At 43.8% G+C, this 12,547-nt stretch overlaps 1 protein-coding gene across 1 annotated transcript; it reads right to left on the reverse strand.

Annotated features, from left to right (window-relative positions):
* Positions 1–6,622: 6,622 nt before the first annotated feature.
* LOC102025474 (taste receptor type 2 member 40) lies at positions 6,623–7,585 on the reverse strand. The gene has a single exon (XM_005405364.1). It carries the CDS (start codon positions 7,583–7,585, stop codon positions 6,623–6,625), a length of 963 nt encoding a protein of 320 aa, XP_005405421.1.
* Positions 7,586–12,547: the final 4,962 nt, after the last annotated feature.

The raw sequence follows: 12,547 nt of genomic DNA on the forward strand, positions 1-12,547 counted from the left end.
ATAAAGGTTGTTTGGGCACTGATTTGCTGGAAGGTTGCCCTGTCTTCTCAAAATGCTTCTATCAGAGACTCCCGAAGCCACATGGCTTTTCCTTTGTTGCCCCTGAACCACTTTGTTGCACGCTTACTTTTCACTCCATCAACCCCGTTAAATCTTCACAAGGTCAACAGGGCAGAGAAATGCTCCTCCCACTCTGCCTCTGGGGCCATTGCCTGTTAGAACTGCTCAGCGGAGTGGCCATCCTGACAGGTTCACGCCCAGTACAGGGGCAGGGGTTGGAAGTCGAGCCATGGTCCCACTGATCTCCCACCTCGGTACAGAACATGGAACCCCACACGCCCCTGGAATCCCCCTGGCAGATACTCTCTTGTTCCTGGGGAGCCAATTGGCTGTGGGGACAATTTGGAGGGAGGCTGCGGATCCCTGTTCATACAAGACCTCTGAGTGACTAGTCTGACCTTTTCAGGGCATTTTCTGGGCCTTTGAATCCAAAGGTAGTAAAATTCTTGCTGCGTTTCTGGGTGGGGTGTGAGCATTGGCCCCTGTTGCTCTGGGATATAAGTTGAGAGACAAGGCCTGCAGGGTCCTTGGTCTTGCCCAAGAGTTACATGGACACCTCCTGCCTTCTGAACGTCTGCACTGTTCTTAGTTCCATCTGCGCACAGGGCCACAAGCTGAAATCTGCCTCCCCCCGTTCATTTGAGTAGCACACAGGGTCATTTGCAGTGTCTGCAGGCTCTAGGCAGGAGATGCAAAGGCCAGCTCTCTCCAGGGAGGGCTGGATGTAATGGGATCCCTTTCTGTTTTGCATCCTCTGTCTGGGTGAGACTCTGCAGATGCCCAGTGGAAAAATTTCTTTTCCTCTCAGTCCCAGTCTCTTCTAACTGGCTCGGCAAGATGAAGAGACAGGAATCTGCTCTGAGTTCTTTACTCTCTGTGGAGAAGCAGCTAAAAGAAGGAGATCAGATTTTAAAGAAATGTTTGGAGGTTAGGAGTTTTAGTTGTGAACATCAGAGTTTAAGACACATCCCTGACTTGCTTGTACACAGTACCATTGCCATTGAACCTCCTATTCCTTCCTAGACTGTGTGCTCCTGCAGGGCAAAATTTTATTGGCTTAATCTTTGAGTTAATGAGTACATTTTTGGAATGCGTTTATATGCACTCATCTTTATATGGTGGTTTATAATTTATTATCCACTTATTTGTTATTTCCTTTAAACTTCACAGCCACCCTGTGAAGTATATGTTATGATTATCTCTGTTTTCCAGGAGGGGAAACCGAGGTGTAGAGAGGTTTATGATTTTTTGAAGATCACAAAAGTGAGAGTTCAGATCTTTTCTGACACCAAATGTAGGTTTTGTGTTTTTGCCCCAGTGGATCACACTGACTCTGAACATTTCACGTCACCATACAACAAAGCAGCCTGTTAGTCGTCTAAAAAGAACACAGAATCATAAACATCACCATGCTGGGCGGGATCCACAGAGGGAGCCACAGCTTCGGCAGAGACGGTTATAGGCACAGTGGTTTCAGAGTGGCAGTCATGATCTTTCTGTGTGCCCAAGGCTCGTGCGGGGAGCTTTTCACCACTTTGTACTCATGCTTACTGGCTGAGAGGCCACAGTGATCTGAGTGGGTGTTATGTCTTTGTTTGCTTTCACAGAAAACTAAAAGATTGTATTTTCAAGATTGAAAAAGGTGGAGAAAAGCAGGAGAAATTGAAAGTGGCAAAATATCAGGGAAGCTGAAATGTTAAAAACACAGCAAAAGTTATCATGATGTCTACCCATCGTTCATAGTGAACTGTATCTAGGGACGTAGCCTGCAGTCTACAGCTTCCGGGCAAGTCTAGACCACCCCTCTTCCCTTTCCCTTTCCCTTTCCCTTTCCCTTTCCCTTTCCCTTTCCCTTTCCCTTTCCCTTTCTCTCTTTCTCTTTGTCTTTCTCTTTCCCTTTCCCTTTCTCTCTTTCTCTTTGTCTTTGTCTTTCTCTTTCTTTTTCTTTTTCTCTTTCTGTCTCTCTCTCTGTCTCCCTGTCTCTATCTCTCTCTCCTAGCCCAGGAATTTAGAATGTTTCTTCTGCATTCTTAAGTGATTGAAAACAAATCAAGAGAAGAGTAATATTTCATGACACATGAAAGTAATATCAAATTCAGATTGTAGTGTCCATACTAAAATTTTCTTGGAGCAGAGCCATGAGTTTGCATGTGTACATTGTCTCTGGTGTCTTTTGTGCTATGAAAGAAGAGGTAAATACTTGTGACAGGGACCTTATGTCTCCTGTAAAAGAATATTGACTAGCTGGCCCTTGACAGAAAGCGTTTGCTCGTCCCTAACCTAGTGCCCTGTTCTGGAGGAAGCAGCAGTTCAGGCAGCATGCTTGCTGCTTGCCTTTCTGACATTACCAGGTGGGGGTGCAGAGCTGAAAGCTGCAGGGTGTCTTTCTCTTTTCACTTCCGCTCAGGTAGGTGCTGTGCCACTGATGCTGCGTCCATGTTCTGCCCCCAAGTCTCCCAACTGTAAAAGCCCAGGCTGCTGTGTGCAGCTGATGCAGTCTGGGTGGGCTCTGGGCTTTCCACAAGTGGCCATGGTTTGAACATCCTCAGTTTAGATACCCAGCCTCCCAGCCTCACTTTGCTTCTCTTTAGAAGAGGAGGGCTGACATTTACTGACGGCTTAGCCTGGACCACTCACTGTGCACCCAACACTAGCTCACTCATCTCATACAATGAAATTATCCTAGGAGGTAGATGTTATGATTACAGTAATGATTTCCATTTTACTGATGTAGAGAGATGCAACAGCCTGCCCATGTCCCATCTCAGGAAATAGCGGAGCCAGGACTCTCACTGCTTCATGACTCCAGAGATTGCATGGAGGGCGGGCGGGGGCAGCTCCTTGAGGAGCCTTGGAGGTTTTCCCATTCCCCTTCCACCTTGGCAGTCTTCCCTGCACCCCTGCTCACTGCCCAGCCACCCCCAAGCCCAGGGGCTTCTTGATTCTTTTCTTTGGATTGTCTTTAAAGCCACTTTCCTCTTTTATTTTTCTGATGAACTGAGAGATGAGACATACATAAGACACTTTCTTTAAAAAAATGAAAATCAAATGAAAGAAAAGCTGGAACATTAAAAATAGGCTTTCCCCCAAGGAGACTGGTTGACAGTGAGCATCCTGACAGTGTCTCACCTCAAACTGGAAGTGTCCCAGCTAGATAGAGGTGGTCCTTTCGGCGGCTCGCTCTTCGAAGACTGCCTGTTTCACTGCATTAGACAGAATCCCCAAAGGCCTGGACCATGTCTGTCTGTGGAGCGCTTCTCCCCGCTGAGACCGACTGAGGCTGACTTCAGCACCCAACACCTCATACCTTCCGAGTGAGGGTTTCTTCTGCTCTGGCCCCTGACCCCACATCCTTTCTGCCATCTGCTGCCATTTCCTGCCCAGACCTACCTTCCCTGGGCCACACCCCAGGTTCCAGGGTGCTTCTTACTTCTTTCATCCATGGAAACATCTGTCACTGTGAGGTGTTACCTCTTCCCAGGGTCACCCAAGATGAGCATTTCTTGACATTTATCTCCCTTGAGTTACACCTCTTCTCCTTGGCTTGGGAAAGAGTACAGAGAGCTCCTCCAGCCTTCAAACATCGAGGACTGAGCTCCTCAGCCTTCCTACCTTCCTCTTGCTCTCACAAAACAATCTTTCTGGATACACAAGACATTTCCACTCCTATCAGTTCTCCTCTAAAGTTTCTACTTCTTGCCAGAGAACCTGAGTCAGATAGGAAAGGTCCCTCTCTCAGTGTCTATTTTGCTCTCTTTCTGTGATGGTTCTGATTCCTGCCTTGGTTCCACTCCCCTCTCCCAGCGCAAGACTTGTCTCAGGTGGATTGTGTTGAGCGGGTGTGAGAGAAGGAAGCAGACACTCTGTCTCTTTCAGACTGGAAGCACTCAGCCACCAAGTACTCCTGAGCTCTTCCATGTGCTTTAAAAAAACCCAGTATGACTGTGTGGGTCAAGGAAGGCTTGTAACCTCCCCTGGGGAAGATGAGAGGGGGCTGGATCAGGTGGCTCCAGCCAAGATATTAGGACAACAGCAAGCCAGGCTTTGTTTTTGGTTACAAACTTTAATCCAGCAGAATCCAATTTTTGTCTCAAGCTTTGGATTTTCTGTCTAAAACTAATTTGAAGACCCTGTACATTGTCCTTTTCTGGATGTTTAGTTGGGCTTTATGTAAAGCAGGAGAACTGAGAGAAGGAAGACTTGGAAAGAACTTTACTTGGTTGAAGGCAGGGCGACACAGAGCATCAGTAGAATGTCATTGTCCTTGAAGCTCTCCTCCGTTCTTTGCTTAAGCTCTGCAAATGGTGGGATGATTAGTTCTTCATAATAAATCTGGGGAGGGATTATCCATTTTGTTATCTTGGCATGGTTTATATCCAAGTAATGGCAGCTTCAAATAAATTTTTTATTTTTCTGGGTGATGCATGAGAGTATACTTAGTGGGTGTGGCTGCTCACTAATTGGCATTTATTATTTGGAAAAAATGCACACTTCTCTATTCTTTAGGAATTGGAATAACACTTTATAATCTAGTTTGCCTTACTATAACAACTCTACTGATCTTAAATAAGGCATCGGTTCAGCAAGCAACCAAGGCTGGACATTTTCATAAATATTTTACTTTCAGTTAAGTGAGTCCTAGGCTAGAGTCTGAACTATAAAAGAATATAGGTGAGTGTGTGAGAGTGTGTGTGTGTGTGCACATGCATGTGTGTTTTTGCAATTGACTAATATAAAGAAGTTTCTGAAATACACTAGTGCTTCAGTTCACCAACGCTTCTGTGTGCAAGCAATTTGGTTTGCAAACAGAAGTGTTTGGCAAAATTTTGCTTCTGTTTGTGAATGCCACATCAGATGATGAACATGAATGTAACCACCTTCCCCAGACCATGTATCCTAGAATCATGGAGTGAATTAAGTTTGTGAAGTGAGATACACTTGGGAGCCCAGGAACACAGGATTAAGTCTTTGCTACCAATATCACACTTTGATTTCAGGGCTCTTTGTGAAGAGCAGCAGCATTCTTTTTACACTTGCCAGAATAATTACAATTTTTAAAAATACCTACAAAAAAAAAAACTAACATTTCTAATTGTCCAGTTACAAGATGTCTTGGGTGAGGTGTCTTATTTTGTGAATGACTGTTTGTGACAATGCTAATAATACCTTTCTAACAAGGAATGTTTTCTTTCTTAAACAGCCACTCCAAGGCGACCTGTACCAGCCATTCTTTAGTCCAGGTGGCCCAGAACTGGTAGAGCTGGAGGCATAGGTGCTGATTGCTTTGCCACAGACTCAAGCGCTAAACAAAACAAACAAACAAAAAAAGCTCCCTTGCTCTGGCCTCTTTATGCTTTCTGTTCATGTCACTTCTTTTCCTCTATCCTTCTTTTCTTCTCTTCTCATTTTATCTTCTCCCACTGCATGCCATCTCTTTATCAGCCTTCTTTCCCCTAACATGGGTTAGTCAGGTGTGTAGAGCAGATGACCATCTTTTTTTTTCACTTAGGCCAAGATAAGTGAAATGAAGACACTCAGGATAGACATTGGTAGTTCATGCCTGTAGTTCCAGCACCTTGGGAAACTGAGGCAGGAGAATTACAAGGAAAGACTAGCTTGGCTAACTTAGAGACTTAGCAAGATCCTGTCTCACAATTAAAAAATAAGAAAAGGGCTGAGGATGTAACCCTGCGCAAAAGCCCTGGGCTCAGTCCCCAGCATTGGACAACAAAGAAAACAAACAAGACCAAAACAATCTAAACCAAAACAGCAACAGCAGCAACAAGAAAAACTAGTAGGTTGACCATCTGCCCACACTCCTCTATTTCACCTTTGTTTCAAAATGCCCTCCTACATTGTTGTTCTCTGTACACTCTCACTGTCTCATCAGCATGCCTGGAAATTTCTGGAATCTGGATGCTACCCTGTCAGTCCCCTATCAGTGCACAAGGCCTCTGTGCATATCGTTAAATACAAAGCTTTTCTTCAAGCTTCCCTTTCCTTGGAAGGTTTGTGGCACTTGATGATGCTGACAGCCTTTCCTTCGGGAATCCTTTTTATTTGTAAATATTCTGGTTTTCTTTCTCCCTCTTAGACTGCATGCCATCTCTTTATGAGCCTTCTTTCCCCTAACATGGGTTAGTCAGGTGTGTAGGGCAGATGACCATCTTTCTTTTCACTCAGGCCAAGATAACCTTGACAATTAAGTGGTTCTCAGTGGACAACAGACACCAAGCAAAATTGTCCTAGGCAAGGTGAGATCTGGTCACCTTCCTTTTAAGGCTCAGGGTCAAGGGAGAGTGGACAAGAACCCAGGGAGAGATAGGAATGAGTCTGGATCAAGGAGCTTTTCAAAGTCCATCTTCAAGTTTATTAGCTACTTTTGCTTAGAATCAGAATTTAAAAATGTGGCTTTGCATTCATGAACTAAGCCAGCCACCTGAGAAGAAACATCAGAGCATGTTGGAGGGAGAACAAAATGGTTGAAGAGAGATTTGGGTGAGGAAAAGGCAGAGTGGTTGGGCGAGATCTTATGACATCCCTTGGCTTTCACTCAGTGAATTTATTTTTTAAGATAAAGCTGAACTCTGTGCTGAAACCTCTTCCAGGCTCTCCTCAGCCCAGGATTACACAAGATCAGTTGCGTTGAGTGGCTCGCTGGGTAGGCAGCCATGATGAATCTGCAGAAAACACCCCAGGGGCTGTATGTGTCAATGACGTTGCACATGGTTAGAAACAGAGCAAGTGCATTGATAATGTAGAGAATAAGAAAATAGCTAGTGGATTTGATAGCTCCCAAGTGAGCCTCCATGCTGGGATCCCTGGAGCCTGTGGCACTGCTTTTCATGTGCATGGTGTGCCTCTTGAGAGAGATGATCAGCAGAGTGGCTGCCATGATGAACAGGATCAGAGGAATAAAGATCCCCATGTAATAGAAAAAACTCAGGTTGACTACATTGGTCTCAGAGATGTACTTCTTCTCAGTGGAGTTGGAGGAAGGGACAGGAATGGAACTATTTACATGCGTATTGAAGGTGTTTATCAGGAAAAGAGAACTCATGCTGAAGGAAACCAACAGTGACAGACTCACAAGCCAAGGCATCAGCACCCTAATCTTCTTCTTCATCATCAAGAACAAAGGCTGGGCAAAGTTGGCAATTTTAAGACAATAGAAGACATTGAGCCAGGTAGCAAACCAGAGGTTGGAATAGTTCAGAAACACAAGTGCGATTTTGAAGAGTCGATACACTGACTTTTGGTAATAGATGTGCTGGAAGAAGTGACTGTAAGTAATAGTCACCATCAACCAAATCTGTAGTGCAATTCTGGAAGAACTCAGCATCAACATAAGGCCATCAGCGGTGGGGAGTCTCTTGTTCCTGACCCATTCAGCTCCATACACAGCTGTGATGAAGCCATTTCCAAGTATACCAGTTATGCATTCTGTGCCAAAGACCACCAAGGTGAAGGTGATTTTAAACGCAGTAAGGTTTTCCTCAGTGGCATCTCGTTCCACTACCGCCATTCTTCCTCAGTAACTTTCGGGTCTCCACCCCAGGAACTGGTGACTACTGTGAAATCCTGTGACCTCCACTCAACATTATTGTACTTTTCCCTGTAGTTAATCTAAGTTTTCTTCATTTGTTTATTACATGACAAGTTAGAAAATTAACATGCAAATAATGAGAGGATCTGGTAACTGCTGTCTCAATAGAGAGAAGTTCATTGGATAGAATTTGCAAGGCATGCCAAACACCACACCTCCCTATCTTATTTCCTTTCAATTGATATCCCCCATTCCCACCCCGAATAGGGCAAGAATACCAAACCAGGAATCTTCAGTGTCCCATGGTTTTTTGGTCTCATAAGACCCGTGCTACTTTTAAGTTATCATAAAATCTCATACTGCTAACTTAGAGACTTAGAGTCTTTTATTTGCTTTTCTCCTGCATCTTTTCTCATCTCTTTTCATTTGGGATAGGCTTTTATTTCTATAGCTACTATATATGTGAAAAGGAAATTCCCATGATTTCAGTGAACATCTTCTACTTAAAACCAAGTTTCTTTCGTAAAGGCCAGCTAATATAATATCTTCAAACACAGAAAAGCCAGTATTGTGTATGACTTGGGTAAAATGAAGGCAAGAAAGTCAGTTTTCATTTTGTGTGTGTCACCAGCTAAAACTTACAAAGCTCCACATGACTATGTGAGCCCGGAAGCAGGTGGACTCATCCTGAGAAGACTTCGGTGTGTCCTGAACATGAGGTAGGAGTTGGGAAGTGTGACAAAACATGACAACTTGGAATTTAACTTCCTGCTTCTCAGCTCTAGTTGTGAATGAGTGTGAATTCTGCAGCACTTTAAAAATATATAGAGATGTTTGTTCATCTTCATACCAAATCTACTAAATCAGAGCCTGGAATAAGCCTCAGGTGTACTATGTTTTAAAAAGGTCATGTTGCTTATAGGGAGGCTTGAGAAAAAAAAAGCCTTAGCTAGATTCTCATGAGCCAAGGGCCACATTTGGCCTATAGTTGTATTTTATCCTGCTCTGTTTAACACTGGACAGCTTTAATCTACCAATAGTCAACTTTGTGTTATTTTATTGGCCAACATTTAAGTTTAGGAGATTGTATACATGTATACACATATAATCTGTCTTTTGGAAAATTAGATTTGACAGTATTTGGTCTGCCTGGTGAACTGGCTGAAGCTGGGTACTGGCTGCTTATTTTGAATAAGGCATGCACTTTTCAGTTTGTTAATTGTATATCCTAATTAGGATATTATTAAGACTTCCTTGACTCTCAGGTTTGGTGCCAGCTTCCATTTGCTTCTGTTCTTGTGCTTCTATATTATTTATAATATAAATGGAAGGATGATAAAGTGGATTTCTCCACCTCCAAATTAATTTTATTGAAAATACAGAGGTCAAAAACTTATACCATTGTATTGCACTGATAGATGACATTTGTATAAAATAGCACCAGACAAAGCAATGTGTTGGAAAATTGAGAAACTATTGTCCAGAAAAATAAAAGCTCACATCAGTTGTACAAGAATGAGCATAATGGCTTTATTCATTATAGACAGAAACTGGAAACAAGAGGCATTAACAAGTTCTGCACCTCCTGTAAGAGAATCTCTAGCATCTGTTACTTGTCCTACTGGAGGGGTAAGGTAGTACTTATCAGTATCCATACATGTTCCAAAACACAAAGCTTGTCTTTTTGCTTGTTTCATCCTAACTTCTGTAAGTTTGCAGTAATTAATGTCTCTCCAAGGTTAATGCACAACATTGTCAATTTGCTTTGTTTTGGTACCATTTCTGTTGGTTCTCACTCATGGTTCTCTGAATTTAAGAGGAGAGAGCAGCGGGAGTTGGTGGACAGTATCTGCCTGCAGATACTGAGCAAGAGAAGGCATGAGCAAGGCATGAGCAAGAGAAGCAGGAGGGGAGCAGCTTGGAGATGGATGCAGAGGTCTGACCCAGGCCTCCCAGCCAGGCTGTCAAAGTCAAGCCACTCACGGCACCATATTCGCAGTGATGTGGGCCAATTAACTTCTTTTTCTATGATATCATTATGGCTTGTGTCTGAATGCCCTCCTGAAGTAATTAAGAGAGAAACATTCTCATTGGGAGAGTTAAAAGGAAAGTGCTGTGGTTAGAATGTGCTCACCACAGTTCACGTATTGGAACAATCCAATCCTCAGTGCCAGGAGTGTTAAGAGTTGGGACCTTTGAGAGACGATTTGGTTATGAGGGTTCTGCTCTTGCAAATGGGTTAATTTCATTATCTCAAGAGTAAGCTTATTATAAAGGGAAGTTTGACCCTTTCTGGCTCCTTCTTGCACTTCTGCCTCCTGTCATGGAATGATGGAGCAAAACTGTCCTTGCCAGATCATGGCTGCTTGACTTTGGACTTTCCAGGCAGAACTGAAAGACATAAATCTCTGTTCTTTGCAAATTACACCATGTGTGGTATTCTGTTATAACAGCTCAGAACAGACTAAGACAAGAGGTATGTTTACTTTAGGGGAGACCTTACAGGAGAACTAAAGAGCAAAGGTTTCAAATTTGAGGCTGTTAGATTCAAAAACTTTGGTCCAGGTATAGATTTGGAACACTGCATGACTAGGGAAGTAATTTTCCTCTCACTTCTCTCTCTAACACTACACAGTTTCAAAAATGCTTTTCCAAGTTGGAGAGAGAAGTGGGAGGAGAAGACACAGAGAGCTAGAGAAGGGGAGGGTCTCTGAAAGGCGTCCGTCTTGGCCCACTTCTTGCAGCTGCACAGGGGTATCAAGGCAGACAGGGTGGAAAACAGCCCTCAAGTCTCCCAGTTGTGAATGCTGATAACACCTCATTGTACACACAGAAAGGCTTTAGAAATCTGTAAAGGAGTTGGCCAATCCCATAGCGATCGTGTGGTCACATCAAGGCGACTTTGCAAGCCGGGTTCAGATCGGATGCAGACTCTTCAGCTGAGGCAACTGAAGCCGATGTGAGGACAGGGACAGGAATGGCTGTGGGATCTACTCCATACCCCAGCACCATGCCAACTGTTTGCGTGACCCCCAGGGAGTATGGATTTCATCTCAGGGAGGACAGGAAAAGAAATCCTGAGAAAATCTGCTGAGCACAGGGATGACTGAGAAAATGTTAAAGCCTGATTAGCTTATGGAGCAGTGGCAACTCACCAGAGGGGATAAACACAAGAAGATTTTTCCCCAACCGGCATGCTCACACCTCTGCTGTTGAGTCTTCCTTTCCCATCCCACACTGACATCTTGAGCGAGTTTCATGTGCTGTAGTCTTTTTTGCTTGTCAATACTCAATGCATGTGGTTTCTTCTATATGAGAAACCCAAACCATAAGTGAAGAGCAGAATAAAGATACATAACAGGAAGCAGGGGAGATTGGTGTTTCTTAAATGGGAAGGAGACCAAGAGATGGAGGGGGAGGAGGGCAGGGAAGGGGGATGAGAAAAAGAACTAAGTGACGTCAGGTACGCGCACCAGCTCCAGACAAGGAAAGGAAACACTCCGCGCTGCGAACATGTGCTAATAAAAAACCAACTCAGTGTGGCTGAAGTTCATGTTTGTTTGAATCCTCCCTCTTCCTTGTTCTCGCCGGGCTGACCCTCCTCCACCTGGCTGGACTTGCTGGGGACTGAGTGAGCTCTGAAACTCATCTCTCTCTCTCAAGCCTTGGCTCTGCGGGAGAGGGGACAGGAGTCCGTCTCCTTTTTCCTCTGACTGCTGTTAGAAATGTGCCATCGTGTGGTTGCTGCTGCTTCCCTGGCTAACGCCATCTGGCTGTCCCCGCCTTCTGGGGTGCCCTGCACTCGTGAGTTGGCTGTTTTGTGGGAGCGCCTACGAGTTCTTGTGGGGACTCTGCAGCAGCTCTTCACTCTGTGCCCATAGATTCAGGAGCCCTCGCTCTTCTCCCTGCCCTAGATAATCTTTTTATGAGGACGGTTGCTTTCGGAACTGTGGCTGGTTGCAGTTGGGCTGGCACTGCAGTTGCCTAATAAATTTTGTAGGTAGACAGCTGGGCTAGGCTATTGGCTGCTTTCTTTCAGAATGTCCTCTTCAGTTGTGGTCATATACTGGCATGGCCTACATTACCTGAAGGGGTCTTGAAAAACATCCATGCTCCCATCCCATCCTTACAGATTCCAAATAATCACTTCAGAGAAAAGCTAAGCATTGGCATTTTCAAATCTTTTTATTTGTTTAGGAGGGTGAAGAAGCACTGCCCTTTAAAGTGACATATCCTTTTATATTACTGTTTGAGATTTAGGCTTGATCCTGAGACAACACGAATAGTGCCTATCAGCGTCCAGGTGGAAATGGCTGAATGACTTTTGGAGAAAACTTAAGAGGATGTGTCCTCCTATCAGGTAAAAGGAGACCAGACCAAGAAGTTGGATATAAAAAGTAATTTCCACATTTTGCGATGCCAAGTTTTCGGCTTGTGGGAGTCACAGCCTTTGGATAGCATTAGAAAAGCAACATATTTCCTGGGGCCACATCTCTCTGAAGAGCAGGAAAAAGAAGACAGACTGAGAGGGTCACATGTTCCTCTTTGTAAACTGAAGAACATTCTTATATATGAATTCGGCAAAAATGTTACGAAAGAACACAACCACAATGTCGTGAAACAAACCGCTGTCAGAACAAAGCCCAGAGACATGGAAAAAAATATGAGATGGAAACCTAGCAAGCTGAAAGGAGAATTGAAACCTCAACAGTGTTTATCTTGGTTGTGTATAAGATAAGTAATTATGTATATAATTGGAGAATGCACAGGGGGCAATGAATTCTTCACAGAGGACAAGGAGTGAATTTGTGTTGAATGTAGTAGAAATTTTGTGTCTCAAAAAGTTGTAAGTATTTACAAAGATAAATGTAATCAGAAATACTACCACTCAATGTAATGGAAATCTGGTGAAGAAACTGAAAGAAAAATTATGTGAAAAAG

The sequence above is a fragment of the Chinchilla lanigera genome, unplaced genomic scaffold (genome assembly GCF_000276665.1).
Source record: "Chinchilla lanigera isolate Chin_1 unplaced genomic scaffold, ChiLan1.0 scaffold00093, whole genome shotgun sequence".
Classification (NCBI taxonomy): Eukaryota; Metazoa; Chordata; class Mammalia; order Rodentia; family Chinchillidae; genus Chinchilla; species Chinchilla lanigera.

What these genes read in the sequence shown, in the direction of transcription:
- LOC102025474 (XM_005405364.1), bottom strand. Translation starts at nt 7,585, where the DNA reads ATGGCGGTAGTGGAACGAGATGCCACTGAGGAAAACCTTACTGCGTTT.